Below are 19,201 nucleotides of genomic sequence, written 5' to 3' on the forward strand. Positions count from 1 at the left end.
AATATATACACATTTATATAATTATAGATCTATATATGTAATAATTAATAAAAAGTTCCGAATGAAAATTAATCAATCAGGTTTTATTAATTTTAAACTAAGTGCATAATGGATGAATTGATTTTTTATAAATTTCTTCATAAATGATACCTTAAATCAAATAATTTGTGTTTAATACAATTTTTTTTATGAATAATGAAGATTGTCTCATTAGTTTTGTACTGTACAAAATATAAAAGTTTCTATGAACTACTGGGTTCATAATTCATTTAATACTTTGAACCCTCTTCTAATACTTCATAAAATTTTATCTTAAAAAAAACGAATCACTTCATTAATTAAGATACTATAGACTATTGACAATACTATTTTACAAATCGCAGCTTAAAATCAGAATTTTAATTTTGGACTTGAAGTGGTAAGGCAGACTTTTTTGACTCAGCTCGCACAGTTGCACCATGTCTTAACAATGCATCTCGTAATCCTTTAATGTATGTTTCTCGACACCATCCCGGAGGCCTTTCTTCATCTAATTCGTCATCATATTCTGGTTCATTTTCCTTCTGTACTGGTACGTTTTTTCTTTTTTTCTTGCTGTCTTTTAAATGTTTAATAGTGCGTTTAAAACAGTCCAACCAATGGCGTCGATGGTGTTCGTCATTACATACTAGTATTTGATTTTTTATTTCGAAACTTGCTGAAGAATAATTTGAATTTAAAGTTTCAACAGTAATATCATTGATTGGTATCACAGGAAAGCACATGCTGTATTTTTTGTTTGCTTTCCTATTTGATTTGGTTATGCAGAAAGAATTATTGAAGAGAAAACAATGGTATTTCTGAAATAAATTTTTTTCAATCAATACCTGATAATAGTTAAATTATTTATAGTAACATTATGAAATACTCACATTCCCTTTAGGGTCTTTAAGAGTACCTTCAAGTACAAGATCTATAGCAGTTTCGACATATTTTTTAGGATCATATTCAGCTTTTACAATTATTTTTGACTGTGCTACTTTGCACTCTTCCAATCCCATTGCAGTATCAATTTTTTTTAATAGATCACTAAAAAATTCTCTAACTGATAAAAGAATGTTACCATCTATATGTCCCATGATGGTATGTTTCAAAAGTTCATCTATAAGTATAGGATATTTAACTATCCTAGATCTACAAGAGTCAATGTAAGTCCACATATCAGATGTTTTTAAAACTTCTGATCGTTTTTTAATAAACTCTTGATAACGTTTGCAAGTTGACTTTTTGACATCTAAAATTTGTTTGGCCCAAACTTGAGTTTTACTTCTTTCTATGTACAATTCTGGAATTCTCTTCATCTAAAATATAAAATAAAAACCATCATTGATGATTTATATCAAAATCTTATTATACTCACTAGTTATTATAAAGAAAGCAAGAAAAGCTTTGCATACCCATTCATTTAGAGTTGGCCCTACAAAAGCTGTGGAACCTTGATGGTTTCTAATGTTTTTCAGTTCATCTCTCAAATCACTATGCACAGTTATTAACTGATCAAGGTTGTTGAAGAGGGTCGATAACTCTTCTTTTGTAAAGATATTAGTTTTAGTAAGTGGCACCAAAAAATAATCTTTAAGTGTATTGAGCTCATTCAAGAGAGTATTTTCACCACAAAACAATTCGTATATAAGCTCTTGTCTTTTAATTTCAGTGCCAGTTAACTTGGAGGTTAAATCTTGTGTAGCTACATCGGTAACCCAGCTTTTCACTGCTGCTACAGACGCTGCATCATTTTCATTGCAGTTTTTTTTTCTATAGACAAAAAAAAAATAAAATATTTATCTCAAAGAGAGAAGCACAAATTTAAATGTACACAATAAAAAATTTGTAAATAAACAATACTCACGGTATCGGACTCGCCGGTGCATCATCAACTTCGGCAAATGATAGTTCAGCTCCGCTGATCGTCTGATTTAAATTTGCTTTCTTCCCCGATCCAAAAAAACTGCTAGCAACTTCAGAAATTTTTCTGCGTTTCTTTCTTTTTCCCATGGTTGAATCGATGGATATATCCATACTACTAACGCTAATGGCATCGCTCTTTGGCCTCTTTCTCGAACGCTGGATTATCGTTAAAAGTTAATTTGGTAAAGTTACCCACCTTAAAAACTATAAATTTAAGTAAGTACTCACCAGCCAAAATCTTCTCTGAGGCTCTTGAAACTTTTCATCGGAAATTGTAACATCGCACTCTCCGACCTCTTCCTCCATGGCTTTTCACTTGACTGTTTCGGTCTGATGCCGAATGACTATATCGTCTCCCTCGCGAGATGGTCCTTTCACTATTAACTTATCGCACAATTCTCACTATTTACGACTAACTTGTTGACAAGCGGGGAAAAACACGTGGCTTAGATGCAACTAAACAGTTGACCACGGGTTCGTATAGTGAAACTGAGCATCAAAGCCGTTCAGTAAGAAGACCGTTGATAAATGACGCCATTGACGCAACGGATTCATGGTCACGGCTCGTAGGGAACCTTAGGAACTGCATTTGAAATTTCGATAAAAGAGGGGGTAAAAGTAGAGGCGCTGCCTGCATGCGCACCACCGTCCGAGAAGTTAAATTTCGGAGTGGTTGTTCATAGTGGTGCGCGGAACGGGCCCGTGCCTGGTGGGGCGGTTGCAGCTGCACGGCCTGCACCGGCCACCAATGATCAATACGAAACAATTCGACTCCGTTTGGGTCCACGAGCGGGATATTTAAATTTACTCTCAACCTTTTCGAATAAACCGTGGTATTGTTTCGACTATATCTACTTTTTGGCATAATTCGTATCAAAGAATATAGCAGCATGGTTACATATTCTCTCAATAACCCTCAATATCTTCTAAAGTCTTTGATTTGATAAAGTAAAACTTTATAATCCGCAACTGGTAATTACTACCTTTCACCGTATGCAATAACGGCGCTGATGTCGGGTTTTGGTTATGTTAACTGATGTGACGGCGTTGTCTATGGCTGTAAAGTGTAAGCAGCATCAAGCATGATAGAAACTTCTGTCTTTTGATTGTTGGGCCGGCTTTTATATTATAAAAATTTACCTTTGCTTAGTAGTCGCTTAGTTAAATTTACTATAGTAATCATTTGATTTCTCATCTGTAAGTAATAATATTTTCATTTTACTTCGCACAATTTAACACAAAATTGTATGATGAAAACTGTTTTCAAATAAGATTTCTTGTTATTTACGTCCGTATTTTTGCACTATGAAATATGATTTGTTAAATTCAAATCTTTAAAGTATCATGATTCAGTACTGTGAAATTACAATATAGTTGAGATTTTATGTGTTAACACTCTACTATTTTCAATTTCTTCTTTACAAATAAACTTAACCTTACTATTTTTGCAGACCAAGATGGATGTCCGACCAAACAATACTATTTACATAAACAATCTCAATGAAAAAATTAAGAAAGAAGAATTAAAAAAATCACTCTACGCAATATTTTCACAGTTTGGACAAATCTTAGATATAGTTGCACTGAAAACATTGAAGATGAGGGGTCAAGCATTTGTTATTTTTAAGGAAATATCTAGTGCAACAAACGCCCTGAGATCCATGCAAGGATTTCCATTTTATGATAAACCTATGGTGAGTCAGTCAATTGCATTGTTTAATGGTTAAAATAATGAACTCACAATTGAAATCATCAATTATCATGTTATATTTTTCAGCAAATAAACTATTCCAAAACTGACAGTGATATTATTGCCAAGATGAAAGGTACTTTCCAAGAAAGACCAAAGAAACCAAAAAGAGTGTTATCAGCAGCAGAAGATGAAGCCAAGAAAGCTAAGAAGCGAGCAAAAGAACAAGCCAAATCTGCTCCTGGATACACACCAAGTCACATGGGAATGCCTGGCAATAATGCTGTTCCAGAGCAACCACCAAATCAAATTCTTTTCCTCACGAACCTACCAGATGAAACAAGTTCTATTATGTTATCAATGTTGTTTAACCAATTTCCTGGTTTTAAAGAAGTGCGCTTGGTTCCAAATCGACATGATATTGCTTTTGTTGAATTTGAAAATGAAGTACAGTCAGCTACTGCTAAAGAAGCACTTCAAGGATTCAAGATAACGCCATCTCACGCGATGAAGATATCTTTTGCCAAGAAGTAAATCAGTGTGGTTTAATATTGAAAGATAAACTTGAATTAATTTATAGGGTGAGATATAAAAATGCTTTCAAAATCTCAATTTTTAAAAACTCTGAACTGTTATGAATTAGTTTTATTTTTCACAATGTGCAAAATACTACGATTTTTTCAACTAAAGCAGATTTTGTAAAAAGTTTACCAAGACAATGAATTACCTTAGTATTAATACTACTTGTAAAATTTTTCTTTTAACAGGTAAAATGGTAAACTGCATAAATATGTATAAATTAGGTAACAAATACCTTAGGCTTAAATGATAAAAACAACTTTGTATATGCAAAATAAATATCTATTTACAAGAAAAAATAGAAAGCTGGCTCAAGAATTTTTTCGTCCACACAGTTTGTGCGTGCATGCGTTTTGCGAACAAAATCAATGCGACGATCGTAGCTGAAAAAAAGTGCACATTAGCGTATACGGAAGGGGGAGTGTTTATATGCATCGCGCAGCTGTAGTCGGCGCACATTTATCAAGTCGCTCGTGGCTGCAGCTTTTACGTTTGTATATAGTTGTACATTTGATAGCTATAGTTATATATAGGACAATAGTCGGTTGTCGCACACACTCTCGCGACTCGCGAACACATTGACACACAGCAGCTGCTCGTAAGGAGGTATTTAAATGATCATCGCGACTCGCATGCGGAAGAAGGCGGGCAGTTTTCATACGCGAGACTTGCCAGTCGTCAGTCCATCAGCTTCTATACTTCTTCCTCATGTGATGCAATTGGCAAGCAGCAACATTAACAACCGATCACGTCGCTGTATATACCGAAGTAATTTCGTAATTGGTCATCGACGTGTAGCTATTTTATAAGAGAAATCGCCATCGTGTCTTCGCGCTCCTTTGCCTCGCTTTTTTATATGACACTAAGCACGAGCAATGGCATCTACTGCAAACGACGACTCCACAACTTCTGCAAATTCTCTGCGGTTTCAAGGTGAGTGTCAACTGTCCAATGCACGCGAATCTCGTGTCTCTCTCTCGCGCTCGTGTTTTCTGCATACACCTCTACTCCTACGATGCGACTTTGCACTATTGCATGTGGAAATTAATATATCTGTAAGTGCACCACAATCTTATCGATTGCGGTTTTTCTCTGCCTTTTTTTTTTCTTGTTTCTTTCGAGACGAGCGCGTGATGACACAAGTAACTTGCATGATTCCCATGCAACTTGTTATACCCACTGTCACTGCTCATTATTTGCATAAAAGTTTTCTTTTTAGTTTTGAGATACGAGCTTTTTAACGCACGCTTACGATCTTGCACATGTGGTCCACAATGGCGCGTAAGTGATAATTTATTTTTGGATCTCGCCGCGCGCGCCTGCGAATGTCAGGGTCTCTTGATGCGCCCAAAGCGTTCATTCAAGCACAAACAAACACGTTGCCACTGGGATTGATTTTTTTTCACTTTTCAACTGAAATGGCTTTTCTTTCTGTAATGATAATCAGTATGATGACTTTAAAAATTTTTCGCAGGCAATATAATTCGAGAGTCGCAAGCTGTGCTGAGACTGGACGTCGAAAGACCCGTACTAGATGAGGAGCAATTACGGCAATTGTATCAATACGAAAAACCATCGAATTCTGGTACGAAGTAATTGTTTTTCTTTCCGAATTTTTACGTAATTTACGATATTAAATTTGATTTTTTTTAATTGAACAGTGTTGAACAATCTTCAAACGTCATTTAGATCTATCAAGTGTAAATCATGTATTGAAAATGTTGTGCCTGCCACAAAGTGGCTTAGAAAGTATGAGTGGAAGAGAGATTTTTTATATGATGTTATATCTGGTCTTACTGTTGCAATAATGCACATACCACAAGGTATGGCATATGCACTTTTAGGAAATTTGACTCCAGTTATTGGTATATATATGGCATTTTTTCCTGTCCTTGTATATGTATTACTTGGAACTTCTAAACATGTTTCAATGGGTGAGAATACTTTTCATTAATTATTTAATTTATTAGCATAAAAATAATATAAGCAAATATCTATTTTCATTTCAGGTACATTTGCTGTAGTATGTCTGATGACTGGTAGAGCTGTTTCATCTTATTCAACATCCCTAGAAAATAATGACAAATTTAATTTGACAAATTATGACCAGTCAATAGAATCATTACCCAATGCAGAAATTTATACTCCACTACAAGTTGCTACCACTGTAACATTTGCAGTAGGGATCATTCAGGTAATTTAAATAAATTTTTCATTTTATTTTATTTTTTATCAATTATTAATCATGTTTTCAGTTATTGATGTATGTCTTTAGACTAGGAATAATAAGTACTTTATTAAGTGAAACATTTGTCAATGGTTTTACTACTGGGGCTGCAATTCAAGTTTTATTATCTCAAGTATTTGATTTAATAGGATTGAATTCAGTAAAACCAAGAGGACATTTTAAATTGATTAAGGTATAACATATTCTTCTACTGTTCAAGACTTATATTTAACTAATATCAAAAACTTATATTACAATTTCATAGACTGTAGCTGTTATTTGTACTGACATTCCAAATGCAAATTCTGCAGCTGTGATAATTTCTACAATAACTAGTGGACTATTAATGTTTAGTAATGAATTTTTAAAGGTAAAAAATGTATTTTACACTTTCATATTTATGTATTCTACATTATGATCTTGATTAATTAACAGCCTTGGATTGGAAAAAGATGTAGAGTTCCTATTCCTATGGAATTAATAGCAGTCATTGCTGGTACAATGATCTCTCGATATGCAAATTTACCAAATAAGTACAGTATTAAAACTGTCGGAAATATACCAACAGGGTGAATACGTTTTTCAAATTTTGGATATTTTCTAAAATTAAAATTTAGTTGTGCAAATGAATAAAATTATCTTGAAAAATAACGTTTATTTTCGGTGATTAAATAGAATACCTGAACCACAATTGCCAGCTTTCTCACTATTGCCCACGGTTGCTTTGGAGAGTGTTGGAATAACTATGGTCTCTTACACAGTCACAATGTCTATGAGCCTAATTTTTGCCAAAAAACTGCATTATCAAGTTGATTCGAATCAAGAGCTGTTTGCCATGGTATTTAAATTAAGTAATTTTCCTATTCTTACAGGATCAATAGTCTTAATTGACAAATATTGTTTTTCCGTCGCAGGGCAGTAGCAATATAATGGGTGCTTTTTTCTCGTGCATGCCAGTGTCGGCGTCGCTCAGTAGATCTTTAATTCAGCAAACGGTTGGTGGAAAAACACAATTGGCCAGCATTGTCTCGTGCTTCATACTCTTGATCATTCTCTTATGGATTGGACCATTTTTTGAACCACTTCCAAGATGCGTCTTAGCGTCAATCATTGTTGTGAGTTGCGCTATCTTCGTTCATTCGTCATGTCCTTGCTTGTGCAGGTACTAAAACGCACCCATTGTTATTTTGCAGGTAGCTTTAAAGGGAATGCTAGTGCAAGCCAAAGAATTTTTAAATTTTTTCAAAATAAGTAAAATCGACGGTTGCGTCTGGATGGTTACCTTTTTAACAACTTCTTTAGTGAGCATTGACGTAGGTTTAGTTAGTGGCTTGTTAGCATCAATTGTCAGTATTTTGTTTCAAAGTGTGAGGCCTTACAGCTGTTTGCTCGGACACGTGCCTAATACTGAATTGTATTTGGATACAAGTCGTTACTTGGGCGTGAGTAAAACAATTCTCACCTTTTCAAATGTTTTACAAGGTAATTTCACAATTTGCACATTTCAGGTTGGTGAAATTTTTGGCATCAAGATATATCACTATGCTGGATCTTTGAATTTCGTGAATAGCCGGCATCTGGGACCGGATATTTATCGAAAAATCGGCGTCGAGCCCTCTAGTGTCCTTAAGTATCGAGCAAAACTCGCCAAAAGGAGCAATGGAAATTACACAAGCAGCGACGATTACGAAAATCAGAGCAGCAGTATTCGCTGCATTATTATCGATATGTCAGCAGTTACACATTTGGATTCCGCCGGAGTGTCGGCTCTGCGTGAAATTCGCGACGACTACGCACAGTTAGAAATACCCGTTTACATATCCGCTTGCTCGCCACTTGTTTACGATGTCATTTACAAATGCGAAGTTTTGAAAACGAAAGACATGAGCTTCGTGATTTTCGCCACTGTTCACGACGCCGTATTTTATGCGCAACGCGAGCTTGTTACTAAAGTTAGTAGATGATTATTGTTAATTTTTATCGCGCCTAATTGCAGAGACTTCGACGAGTGGTTATCGCAAGTAAATGTAAAAAGCATCCTTTTATCATGTGTTCCATATTCTGCAACGAACGAACATCTCCACGATTGACCGATACACTGTGATATAACGCATACATATTGTAACGAATATTACAATATATACATATAAACGTTGATTCGTTTTCGCTCGCAGGCAAAAGCGACAATTGTCGTTCGTGCGTAAAAAAGATTGTTTCGATTGACGCGACTTATAATGAATTCTCTGACTAAGAAGTCGCCTCAATCAGTATATCATATAGAGTCTTCATTTAAAATGAACTTTTTTTCTTTGCCCTGCGTACGCATCTTTTTTTATTATTCAAAGACAAACTTTGAATCTCTTGCATAAGACATGCAAATCTTTGATCTCATCAACAAATCATCTTTTTGATCAAAGTGAAAAATGGAACCTATTTAAAATCGTCTATTTTTTCATGGTGTGTTGTAAAAAGTATGTTCGGTATTTTTATAAATGTTTTAAAAATTGTAAATAATGTTGTCCTTATTTTTGACAGACCTGCTGTCAAAAATAATATTTTGACCGATTCAAATCAAATACTTAAAAATGTTACTTATGTCGTGACACATATTTTTATAAAGGAAACTTATTTTTGTGTATGCATAATATATTTTGTAATAATAAATTGCGTATATTGTATTGAAAGAAAGACAATATTATTTTTATGAAACACAACGCATATGTATTTTTATTAATATTGATCGTTGGATAGAACGATTCGTCTATTACATTCGTCCATTAATTCTACAAAGACTTGAACATGTCAGATTCGAAACCTATTGTATGTCCAAGCTCAACAAATATATCGACAGAGGAAAAAGGCAAATATCGCTTTGATAGACTACAGCGTATCAATACATAATGCGCTCATCGCAAAACTGCTAATATATTTATATATTTAATTTTTCATAATATTTATTTTTATATATATATGAGCAGTTTTTTCATATATGTACAACTTTTGTGCGGGGGGTTCTCGGATCTGCCCCAAAATTTAGTATGTTATTTGGGTATGTGAAAATAGCCTTCAGGTAAATTTTTAGCCCTCTAGGGGCCTTAGGGCCCAAATTTGGGCCCCTCGAAGGTCCAAAAATAGCCGTTTTTACCTATTTTTGCGTATTATTCAAATATTTGTAACTCGGGCACCGGTGCATATTTTTTAACTCTGAGGGTCGCATTTTTTAGGTCAAGACATGTACTTTTCGTAAAAAAATTATGTAGAGCTCGATAGACCAACCCCCGGTTATGGGGGGGCAATGAAGGGGGATGAAAAATCGCAAAATTGACGTTTTTTAGCTTTTTTTGAATTGATGCAGAAGGCGACTGGATTGACGTATTTACTTTTGCAACGTCTCATTTTAAAGGTATTTTTATTACCTTTAAATTGCCGTGCGCAGAATTAAGATTGGTTCAAAAACGACGGAGATAGAGCTGTTTAAAGGTGTCAACATTATGAAAAAAGGCGTTTTTTCGAGATTTCGATAAGCTGTAACTTTTTTCTAGTAACATGAATCTCTTTGAAATTTTATGTGAAAGTAGTTGATTACATGTAGTTTGAAGCCATGTAGGTAAGGATCTTGGTATTTGCCTCTATAACCGAAAACGAGGCCCCCGAAATCCGGCACTTTAGCCCTTATATAGGCAAAATACATGTTAAATTGGGCGGCAAAACTATTTGGTAACTCCTGAAATTATCGCAAAATAAACATAAAAAAAAAATCAAAAACCCCATATTAAACGTATTTTTCGACGAGGAATCCAATGGTAACCTCGAATTTGACCTTGAACATAACCTCTAAACTATAGCGAACCAAAATTGATTTTTCGCACGGTGACCCCCTTTTTTTATTTCAGATTTGAAAAGAGCGGAAAATTTCACGTTCAAATACATATTTCGTTTTTTTTTTCAAGGTAATTTTAAGGGCCCCACAGTTTGAAAATGAAGGCTCCATTAAAACTAATATTAAACTCAGCCAAAGAGTTTATTCTTGATCTGTGGGGCCCTTAAAATTACCTTGAAAAAAAAAACGAAATATGTATTTGAACGTGAAATTTTCCGCTCTTTTCAAATCTGAAATAAAAAAAGGGGGTCACCGTGCGAAAAATCAATTTTGGTTCGCTATAGTTTAGAGGTTATGTTCAAGGTCAAATTCGAGGTTACCATTGGATTCCTCGTCGAAAAATACGTTTAATATGGGGTTTTTGATTTTTTTTTTATGTTTATTTTGCGATAATTTCAGGAGTTACCAAATAGTTTTGCCGCCCAATTTAACATGTATTTTGCCTATATAAGGGCTAAAGTGCCGGATTTCGGGGGCCTCGTTTTCGGTTATAGAGGCAAATACCAAGATCCTTACCTACATGGCTTCAAACTACATGTAATCAACTACTTTCACATAAAATTTCAAAGAGATTCATGTTACTAGAAAAAAGTTACAGCTTATCGAAATCTCGAAAAAACGCCTTTTTTCATAATGTTGACACCTTTAAACAGCTCTATCTCCGTCGTTTTTGAACCAATCTTAATTCTGCGCACGGCAATTTAAAGGTAATAAAAATACCTTTAAAATGAGACGTTGCAAAAGTAAATACGTCAATCCAGTCGCCTTCTGCATCAATTCAAAAAAAGCTAAAAAACGTCAATTTTGCGATTTTTCATCCCCCTTCATTGCCCCCCCATAACCGGGGGTTGGTCTATCGAGCTCTACATAATTTTTTTACGAAAAGTACATGTCTTGACCTAAAAAATGCGACCCTCAGAGTTAAAAAATATGCACCGGTGCCCGAGTTACAAATATTTGAATAATACGCAAAAATAGGTAAAAACGGCTATTTTTGGACCTTCGAGGGGCCCAAATTTGGGCCCTAAGGCCCCTAGAGGGCTAAAAATTTACCTGAAGGCTATTTTCACATACCCAAATAACATACTAAATTTTGGGGCAGATCCGAGAACCCCCCGCACAAAAGTTGTACATATATGAAAAAACTGCTCATATATATATTTTTTTTAATATATATATATAAATATTTATAATATATAATTGCTTAATAACTGCCCAGTTGTTTCGTTACTTGCAAATATAATTTTTTTTTCTATAATTCATAATACTCTGCATTTCAACAATTGTTCGTCCAGGACGGCATATAGCCAAAAATATTATCCATAGCTTGACGTCTTTTATATTTTCGGTCCACAAATATAATAATCGATATATAACCGTGTACCATTCATTCATTAAAACCAGGGCCGCTATTTTTTCTATATACACCGTACAACAAATGTTTTGTTAAGCTGTGCAAAGACTATTAAACGAGATAAAACGAGCCGCTTTTAGTTTCCATATTTAACGTTTCATCGCTTTTTTTAACTTATAATAAATCGGCTAAACGTAAATCGATCAATATCGGACAATCGATTGTATGTTTTTAAACATATTCTATGGTAAAAATTGAATTTATGACAGAAAAAACACTCAATCGTTTTCAATATAAATCAAATTACAATTTTAGTTAGTTTTATATTCGTATACATAGATGCTTCATTTCGTTTTCCTTGAAATATTTCCCTTTTGAATATTCGCGCTACAACAATGGCCTTGTTTTTTATGTTCACACGTGTTTGAGTTTATACGTATGTTAACTACTGCTCGTTATCTCGTTTCTCACCGTATACGTAGTCGGTAAAGCTTGTTATTGAGCTTTATTAAAGAGAAATAAAACAAGAAAGAAAACGATTCGTTTTTTAATCGACATGTGATTGACCATACATGAAACGCAATGAGAAGATAAAACAATCGATTGCACAGCCCTAGCTTATATTGACCTTAGCAAAATCAGGCGGAAAATCAAAGGTCGTATAGTTAACTTTTAGCCGTTAAAATAGTTGTCAAAAATCACAAACTATTAATCAAAGAAAATTAAAAGCAAGTTCCAAAGGGTATGTGTTTCATTCACGTCTCACGGAACTGAAAAACTTTTCACTTTTTTCCATTCAGAACACATCTAAAAAATTGTCAAATTGTTCAAAAAACAATTAGAAATTGAAATACATATCGAGTAGAAAATTAAAAATCGTTCACGTTTTCCGACAACACAAGTTGGGATTTGAAAAATTGAAAATAAAAAATACGATAGACATAGCTTGATCGCGTGATTTTTCCTTTTCGATCGTATTGAACCAATAACAGTAAAAATTCAGGGCATTTCAGGAAGAAAAAAATTTATAATAGGTATATAATATAGATCATGTTTAATTTCTTCAACTTCCTGCAATCCCACTTGTTTTCTTTTTTTCGTAAGAGAATAAATTGACTAGCATACTAACTTCTCAAGTCAGTACATAAATTTTTTTACAATCGATCAACAGCGCCCAATATTTTTTTCGAAAACAAATTGTCTACGTTTGCTCGTTTGTTTATAATATCATATATCATAATGAATTAATCTTTATCGGTTTAAATCATCATATATCGCTGCCCGTATCTTCATTCAAGCGCATTAAAGGACAAGAGCGTTATGAGAAGTGACGATTGAGTCGCAAAGGAAGGAGGAGGGACGGAATAAGAGGGAGAAGGGTAGGAGAGGAGGAGGAGAGAGAAAGAGATAAAAGAATTTTGTGAACAAAGATCGCGCACGCGAATCAAAACTTTGATGAACGACAATGCCGTCTCTAGATGTTTGTTTTTAACAACGAGTCGTCAAGCAATTGTCGCGGCTCAGTGCTCGTTAGCAGGGTTGTTGCGATAGCGTATCCAAAATCGCCCGGCACAATGTCGAGACGTTTGGCTGAGTTTTTGTATCCTCATTCGGCTGTTGTAACAATGACTCCAGTATCTGTACGCCACCTTCTTTTACTAGCATCTCACAATATCGTTTGGCTGTAGATTTAATGAAAAATAAGTTTTTTATCCAATCGGTCGTGAAAAAATGTTTGTAAAAAACTTACGATTTTTCGTGCAAACATGATGAATGGCCCAGACGGCCCAAAGCTGTACAGGATAGGCATCGTTGCAGCGCAAAAGAGGAAAGAACGGCTGGAAGCTACGGTAGGCCACCATTTCGCCTTGAGGTGTTTGCCAGCTGGTGACAGCATGCGACAACTGATCGAGCATCGCCCAACCGCGATCTTGCAAAAGCGGTGCAGTCGTCCACAATCTGAAACCGTCACTCAGCAAGTGTGCAGCGATTCCTGCAGCGAAATATGAAACATCGATGTGCTTGGAGTCCAACAGCAGAGACAGCATTTCAATGAAACGCGGAATCATGAGTCGATGCCTCAAGTGGCTCACCTAGGTTTTTTATTAACAAATATTTCTTATTAGAATGATTATTAGCCTCGAGAATAATAATTATAAAAAGGGTAATTACTAATTTTAGTGTGAATGATTCGTTGTCGAGCATGCGTGTAAAACATGTAAGTTAATTATCAATGACGGTGAAATAAATAGCAAGCAAATAGAACATAAAAAGTACGTTGCGTACTCGCGCGCTGTGAAACGTTACATCTTAGCAATAATATCATATATTGTAAAGACTTGGAAAGACTTTTCTATCACGCGATCGCGTCACATGTACTAAAAACATAGAAATATTTTTTTATAACGCAATATGCGTATAGTCGCAAATACGATTCGTTATTAGAGAGCAACGCCGAAAAAAAAAAACGGATTGATCACGATGCTCGACAATGTCGTCACACTTATTACAGCGTAAACTCACTTCAGCTATATTATTAAGCAAACCGAGCACTTTTGTTTCGACACTCGATTCTCCCTGAAAGCTGTCGAGTACTTCAAGAAACAAATTCATTCCACCTTCCTCGAGGAAAACCATACAGGTGGTCGCACTTTCATCTGTTAAATTCCAAAGCGCACTTAAAGTGAATTTCATGGTAATATCGACTGATTTCGATTGCACTTTAGTTTTGACCATCGAAAGCAGTTTAGCCATGTAATGTGGTTGAGCACCAAGCATGGATGTCTCGAAAGTCGATATTTTAGCAGCGAGTATTGAGCATATCGCCACTGACATACGATTCATCGAAGCATCATCGAAAGCTGACAGGCAATTCATTACGAGTTTAGCGCACCTGCGCAGAAAATACATTTTAAAAACTCGATGAAATTTTTATTTTAATTATTACAAAGTTTTTCGAATAGTTACCTGTATTTGTCGAAAGCTACATCTTGCAAAATACGATCACTGCACAATGTGAGAAGAGTATTTTTCTGTAGTTGGTAATGATTCGGATAAGACTCCATAGCTGTGAGGGTAAGATCGACTATTTGCTTAAGAACCGATGGATGTATTTTAGTGGCGAGCTCGCCCTTGGTTAAATTGTAGAGGCACGCGGTGGCCGCCATCTGTACTCGAAACTCTTGGGGATGAGCACGCATGCCGGGTAAAACTAATTTAATTACGTCGACTCTAGCTTCGCTGAAGTACGAAGTCAGACGGAAAAGATTGTAGAGACATTTTTGCACGTAAATAGGCCTATTCGGATACCTTCGCAGTGCTTCTAAAATTTGACCCTCTGTTGCCGTACCGCTGACCTGTTGTAAGAATATTGCAAGATAAATATAGATTTAATAGCCCTCGTTTAAAATCACTACATCATCAACTTACCACAAGATCTTGTTTATGATTTCGGTTTGTTGGATTCATCAAGCTATCTTCGTAGCAAGCATCTGAATGTACAAGCCCAAGGAATCTCAAATCTTTATGTGCAAGAATGAATTCCCACAAATCTTTACCATCGATATCATCTTTACCTGGATAACACCAAGTCATATATTTATAAATTTTCATATTTTCGTAAATAAGTTTTTGATAAAAAGAATTTATAACTTAATTTACCTGATATGTCCAAACTTCTTAAATGCGGCATACACTCGGTTGCTTTTAAAAGTTCTGTGATTTTCGATCGGACGGGCGCAAATACTTCGAATCGGTACGTATCTCTTTCATCCGATATATCTAACGTTCTAAGCTCATTTAATTCCAACAAAACAGATATCATATTTCCGCAGCCACTGATTTTCAAATTATACATAATCAATGCCCTGAGTCTGTGCTTGCATTTTTTTAGAGGTGTAATATCATCAACCCTAGTACAGGATATATCGAGGCTTTCCAAAAGTGGCAAATCTTCAACAACGATTTCAAGACCATGCCTGTTGAATTCCGTGCCCGATACATTGAGTATTCTTAGAGCCCGCAATTTACTTAAAGCCACAACAACACAATATCTGTTATCATATGAAATTAATAAAAAAACATTCATTAAAATTAATTGTAATCATTTACTACTCTGTATTTATTTTTACTGACCTTGAACAATCCATAAAACTACCTCTTGCAACACTGAGTGATCTCAGATTTTGTAGAGTCCAATCTCCCAAACAAGCGATTAAATCATTAACAGTTATTTTCAACTCATTCACTTCTAAATCTATTACTTTATGTTGCTTGAGAACTTTGAGCCCCTTAGCAGTGAGATTTGAAGCATCTTTTAATTTGACATGTCTACAATATAAAATGTGTTTAATTTGTCATTAACTTGTGGATGTCGAAAAAACATTATTCACTTACTTTAACCTGGTAGTTTTAGAATCAAACAAAGTTATGGTAAAATCAGATAATTTTTTTCGTTCACACAAGTTATAGAGAAGCTGTTCAGATATTGCTGTTGGTAAAAAGGTATCAGGGTGCTTAAAACTAAGTCTGGTAGATGACAATGCTTGATTGGTAGGTGCATTAGTTGGTAAAGCACCTTGCGACAGATCGGAGGTACCTTCACCTGCATTGCAACTGACTTCATCATCTAAAATAATAAAAAAAAACAAGAGATTTAATTTGTAAGATGATTTGATATTAAGAACAGAGTAAACAAAGTTAGTTTTACATTCAAAACTATTATCAGCTACATAATACAGTGAATTACATATTTTCACTAATTAATTAAAAGGAACAATGTTATTTTAATATTTACCTGGGCATGGAAGAGTGGAATAGTTTATTGGTGCATTACCCTCCAAAGCTTGAAATTCACATAGTCCCATTACATTATCACAGATATAGTCTATACAGACATCCTGTAAACTTCTTGGCGACTCAAACATTTTGAGTTTTTGTTTGTCACAGACTCATTGAACGTAATTTTGTTGATATATGCAACTAAGTCCCTATAACATAGCTTATTTTAACCTAATCCTGTAGCTTTGCACAGAACATTTTCTGAAATCAAAGAAAATAAATAGATTTATAAATAAAATAATTGTGAATCGACTGTGCTTATAATGGTTGTGCCTTTGTTGACGAAGTAACAAATAAGACTTTTGACATGAGTACTAAACTGATATAAATCAATGACAGTATCAAGATTTTGATTCTAAAATTGGCACTTGAGAAAATGAAACGACTTGGTGTGATAGAGTTGCAGACAAGAAATAAAATGAAATAAGTAACACACAAGTAATGTCGAAGAAAGTTGGAGCAACTCCTTAGCGAATTTTGTTTTGGAAAAATGCAACAACAGCAGATAATATTAGTCGAATTCGATAAAACTCACTTGGATTGGGCAAAGTGTCAGTTGGTGCAGTCTGGACTCGCAGTGCAGAAGGAAAATCTCACGGAAGCTCAAGAAAAGGAGAAAAAAAATAACGCGAGCCCGTCGGGCAGACGAGCAGCAAGTCGTCGTCGGCAATGTAAGCAGAAAGAAGAGCGCAAGACGAATCTTTTTAACTGCAGAACGCGTGATCGCACACCGATGACTGCCCGAGTATATATAAACGAGTATTATTTATGTTATAACGTCAATCGTGTATTGGTGTACGTCGAGGAATACGTCTAGTTGGCCACACGCAGCACAAGCGAGGCAGGTATACTAGGCACACAGGCAGTCAGCCAGCAGTTATACACTACACAGGCCTGTAGCATAGATCGTGATGTCACGAAAACTCGCCCGTCTGCCTGACTCTCTTTTTCTGCACGCGTTTGGGAGGACGCAGCTGTGTCTGTGTGTACATGTACAGTACGAGCAATGCACGCAAACGAGTGTACGCGCGCATGCACACACGCACACACCGACAGGTTATAGCTATAGATATTAGCAGAGAGAAAGAGAGAGAGAACGCGTGGAAGGGATGTATTAATTGTAATCTCGTTATCTTCCGCGTTTGCATACACGCAGTAGCAGCAGCAGCTACATATGTAGCATCGCGCGCAAGTGTATGGCACATACACCTTTGATTCAATGACAATGAACGATCGCAATTAAGCTCGTCGTTTACGTACTCGCGATTGGCCGTAGTTCGATCGCAATTCGGTTCGCGTATCGGAGAGGGTCGCGCAATAAGTAGAGCCATTTAAATGTTATTGTTGTTGTTATGATTCGATATCATTCGTCGACGCATCTTTTCTTTTATATATAATATAAAAAAATGTAATAACAACACGCTACACGCTGCAGTCAGTGAACTGACACATGGATGCCGAGCGCAATTGTCAGAACATGTCAGATCGTGGCTCTGTGTGTAGTCACAGAGATAGCAGTCGATGTAGGAAAAAGAAAATGACTACTTTTATTATTGGCGTAAGAGAGAGAGATGACGATTGCATCGACGCTGCAGGCTTTAATTGACCGAAGCAGCACCGAGTAAGACGGAGCTGAGCGAAGAGTAAATAAGACAGCTGGTCCGATCTTTTTTGTTACTTAATCGTCTGCAGGTCACATACGAGCTGTATATGTGTTACGAACGCGTGTGTACGTTTATGGAGAAAGAGAGAGAGAGAGAGAGAGAAACGAGAGTGCGTGCATGCAGCTATCATTGTCTATGTATACTTTAGTAGTAGAAACTTTCTCACCTGTCGAGTCGCTCCTCGCGAGAGTATATTATGCGAGCGGTCTATATAATAAACTCGGGGCGACGAAGCCTCGTCCTTGTAAAAATTAGGCTTAGCTGGCTGCAGTAGTCGAGTCAAAGTGTCCCGCCGCGCGACGAGTCGATGTTTTGTTTCGAGTCGCTGCTGCTGCTGCTATTAGGCTTCGCTGCTACGCGCGACACAGCCAGTACTACACTAGGTGCACGATCCAGAAGGTGGCACTTTGGATATCCACTGACTGGGCTACATATGCAGCCGAAGCAGTATCTCGTACACACGATCTCCCGATTCGAGAGCTGTTTAGAGGCACACACGCGCGCACATAACACACTCGCGGAGCGCGACGGACGAGCTATTGCATCGCGAGCTGCGTTGGTCAGCAGCAGCAGCTCTGCAGACTCGCGGGATATATCGCAGCACTCGATTCACCGAGCGAGAAATGCGTGGGCCAATTGGTTAAACGCGCGCCCCTGCCCCGAGATGGTGCAGTCGGTCCGAGTGTAAGATGCAGTCACAGTTGGCAGTTTCAATGAAGCTGCCTATTGCATAGCTGTGATCGCGCGAGCTGACTGCTGCAGTTGGCAGTGCTCGTTCGGACGAGGCACGCGGCTGTAGCTGCCTTTACATATGTGTACCTAATTATATAGCGTGTGTACTGCAGCTGTGTGCAGCTACAGCCGCGGCGCAGCAGCAAAGAGGAGACAATTACACACACTCTGGACACTCTTATACGAGAGCTACGACTGGACTTTTTTGGTGGATCGTCGGTATATATGCAACGTTACGTTATGGCGATGCAACGCGCTCGACTGTCAACTCGGCGTCGAGTCGATTATC

General features: G+C 36.4%; 4 protein-coding genes across 6 annotated transcripts; 2 read left to right on the forward strand and 2 right to left on the reverse strand.

Moving 5' to 3' along the window:
• Nucleotides 1-148: 148 nt before the first annotated feature.
• LOC106659307 (rho guanine nucleotide exchange factor 3-like) lies at nucleotides 149-2,899 on the reverse strand. The gene is made up of 5 exons (XM_014381774.2): nucleotides 2,176-2,899; nucleotides 1,889-2,103; nucleotides 1,437-1,794; nucleotides 912-1,340; nucleotides 149-839 (listed from the first exon to the last, which is right to left on the reverse strand). Exons 1-5 carry the CDS (start codon nucleotides 2,251-2,253, stop codon nucleotides 399-401), a joined length of 1,521 nt encoding a protein of 506 aa, XP_014237260.1. The 5' UTR covers nucleotides 2,254-2,899; the 3' UTR covers nucleotides 149-398.
• Nucleotides 2,900-3,018: 119 nt separating this feature from the next.
• On the forward strand, nucleotides 3,019-4,515 carry LOC106659308 (U1 small nuclear ribonucleoprotein A). The gene is made up of 3 exons (XM_014381775.2): nucleotides 3,019-3,144; nucleotides 3,399-3,641; nucleotides 3,725-4,515. The coding sequence occupies exons 2-3, from the start codon at nucleotides 3,405-3,407 to the stop codon at nucleotides 4,169-4,171; spliced, it is 684 nt and encodes a 227-aa protein (XP_014237261.1). The 5' UTR covers nucleotides 3,019-3,144; nucleotides 3,399-3,404; the 3' UTR covers nucleotides 4,172-4,515.
• A 77-nt stretch (nucleotides 4,516-4,592) lies between these two features.
• Nucleotides 4,593-9,414, forward strand: LOC106659306 (solute carrier family 26 member 10). Of its 2 annotated transcripts, none has more exons than XM_014381772.2 (11): nucleotides 4,593-5,149; nucleotides 5,691-5,801; nucleotides 5,878-6,150; nucleotides 6,226-6,410; nucleotides 6,472-6,636; nucleotides 6,709-6,813; nucleotides 6,879-7,012; nucleotides 7,119-7,281; nucleotides 7,358-7,558; nucleotides 7,637-7,885; nucleotides 7,952-9,414. In XM_014381772.2, exons 1-11 carry the CDS (start codon nucleotides 5,092-5,094, stop codon nucleotides 8,405-8,407), a joined length of 2,100 nt encoding a protein of 699 aa, XP_014237258.1. In that variant the 5' UTR covers nucleotides 4,593-5,091; the 3' UTR covers nucleotides 8,408-9,414. The 2 variants fall into 2 exon arrangements, with proteins under 2 accessions (XP_014237258.1, XP_014237259.1); XM_014381773.2 differs by lacking the exon at nucleotides 4,593-5,149 and adding an exon at nucleotides 5,169-5,497.
• A 2,733-nt stretch (nucleotides 9,415-12,147) lies between these two features.
• On the reverse strand, nucleotides 12,148-18,964 carry LOC106659268 (protein zyg-11 homolog B). 2 transcript variants are annotated; one of them, XM_014381704.2, is made up of 10 exons: nucleotides 18,347-18,964; nucleotides 16,473-16,717; nucleotides 16,073-16,304; nucleotides 15,812-16,006; nucleotides 15,338-15,729; nucleotides 15,107-15,252; nucleotides 14,645-15,033; nucleotides 14,201-14,570; nucleotides 13,428-13,770; nucleotides 12,148-13,359 (listed from the first exon to the last, which is right to left on the reverse strand). In XM_014381704.2, the coding sequence occupies exons 2-10, from the start codon at nucleotides 16,600-16,602 to the stop codon at nucleotides 13,208-13,210; spliced, it is 2,349 nt and encodes a 782-aa protein (XP_014237190.1). In that variant the 5' UTR covers nucleotides 16,603-16,717; nucleotides 18,347-18,964; the 3' UTR covers nucleotides 12,148-13,207. The 2 variants fall into 2 exon arrangements, with proteins under 2 accessions (XP_014237190.1, XP_014237189.1); XM_014381703.2 differs by lacking the exon at nucleotides 18,347-18,964 and adding an exon at nucleotides 17,052-17,465.
• Nucleotides 18,965-19,201: the final 237 nt, after the last annotated feature.

This window comes from Trichogramma pretiosum, unplaced genomic scaffold, assembly GCF_000599845.2.
Source record: "Trichogramma pretiosum strain Unisexual culture from Peru unplaced genomic scaffold, Tpre_2.0 scaffold85, whole genome shotgun sequence".
Taxonomy (NCBI): domain Eukaryota; kingdom Metazoa; phylum Arthropoda; class Insecta; order Hymenoptera; family Trichogrammatidae; genus Trichogramma; species Trichogramma pretiosum.

Coding starts and splice junctions, on each gene's coding strand:
- LOC106659268 (XM_014381704.2), bottom strand. CDS start 16,602: ATGTTTGAGTCGCCAAGAAGTTTACAGGATGTCTGTATAGACTATATC. Junction 16,305..16,472: donor TTCCACTCTTCCATGCCCAG/GTAAATATTAAA, acceptor TTATTATTTTAG/ATGATGAAGTCAGTTGCAAT. Junction 13,771..14,200: donor TGCTTAATAATATAGCTGAA/GTGAGTTTACGC, acceptor TAAAAAACCTAG/GTGAGCCACTTGAGGCATCG.
- LOC106659307 (XM_014381774.2), bottom strand. CDS start 2,253: ATGGAGGAAGAGGTCGGAGAGTGCGATGTTACAATTTCCGATGAAAAG. Junction 2,104..2,175: donor CTCAGAGAAGATTTTGGCTG/GTGAGTACTTAC, acceptor ACGATAATCCAG/CGTTCGAGAAAGAGGCCAAA. Junction 840..911: donor TTAAAGACCCTAAAGGGAAT/GTGAGTATTTCA, acceptor AATTTATTTCAG/AAATACCATTGTTTTCTCTT.
- LOC106659306 (XM_014381772.2), top strand. CDS start 5,092: ATGGCATCTACTGCAAACGACGACTCCACAACTTCTGCAAATTCTCTG. Junction 5,802..5,877: donor CGAAAAACCATCGAATTCTG/GTACGAAGTAAT, acceptor TTAATTGAACAG/TGTTGAACAATCTTCAAACG. Junction 6,411..6,471: donor TTGCAGTAGGGATCATTCAG/GTAATTTAAATA, acceptor TCATGTTTTCAG/TTATTGATGTATGTCTTTAG.
- LOC106659308 (XM_014381775.2), top strand. CDS start 3,405: ATGGATGTCCGACCAAACAATACTATTTACATAAACAATCTCAATGAA. Junction 3,642..3,724: donor CATTTTATGATAAACCTATG/GTGAGTCAGTCA, acceptor TATATTTTTCAG/CAAATAAACTATTCCAAAAC.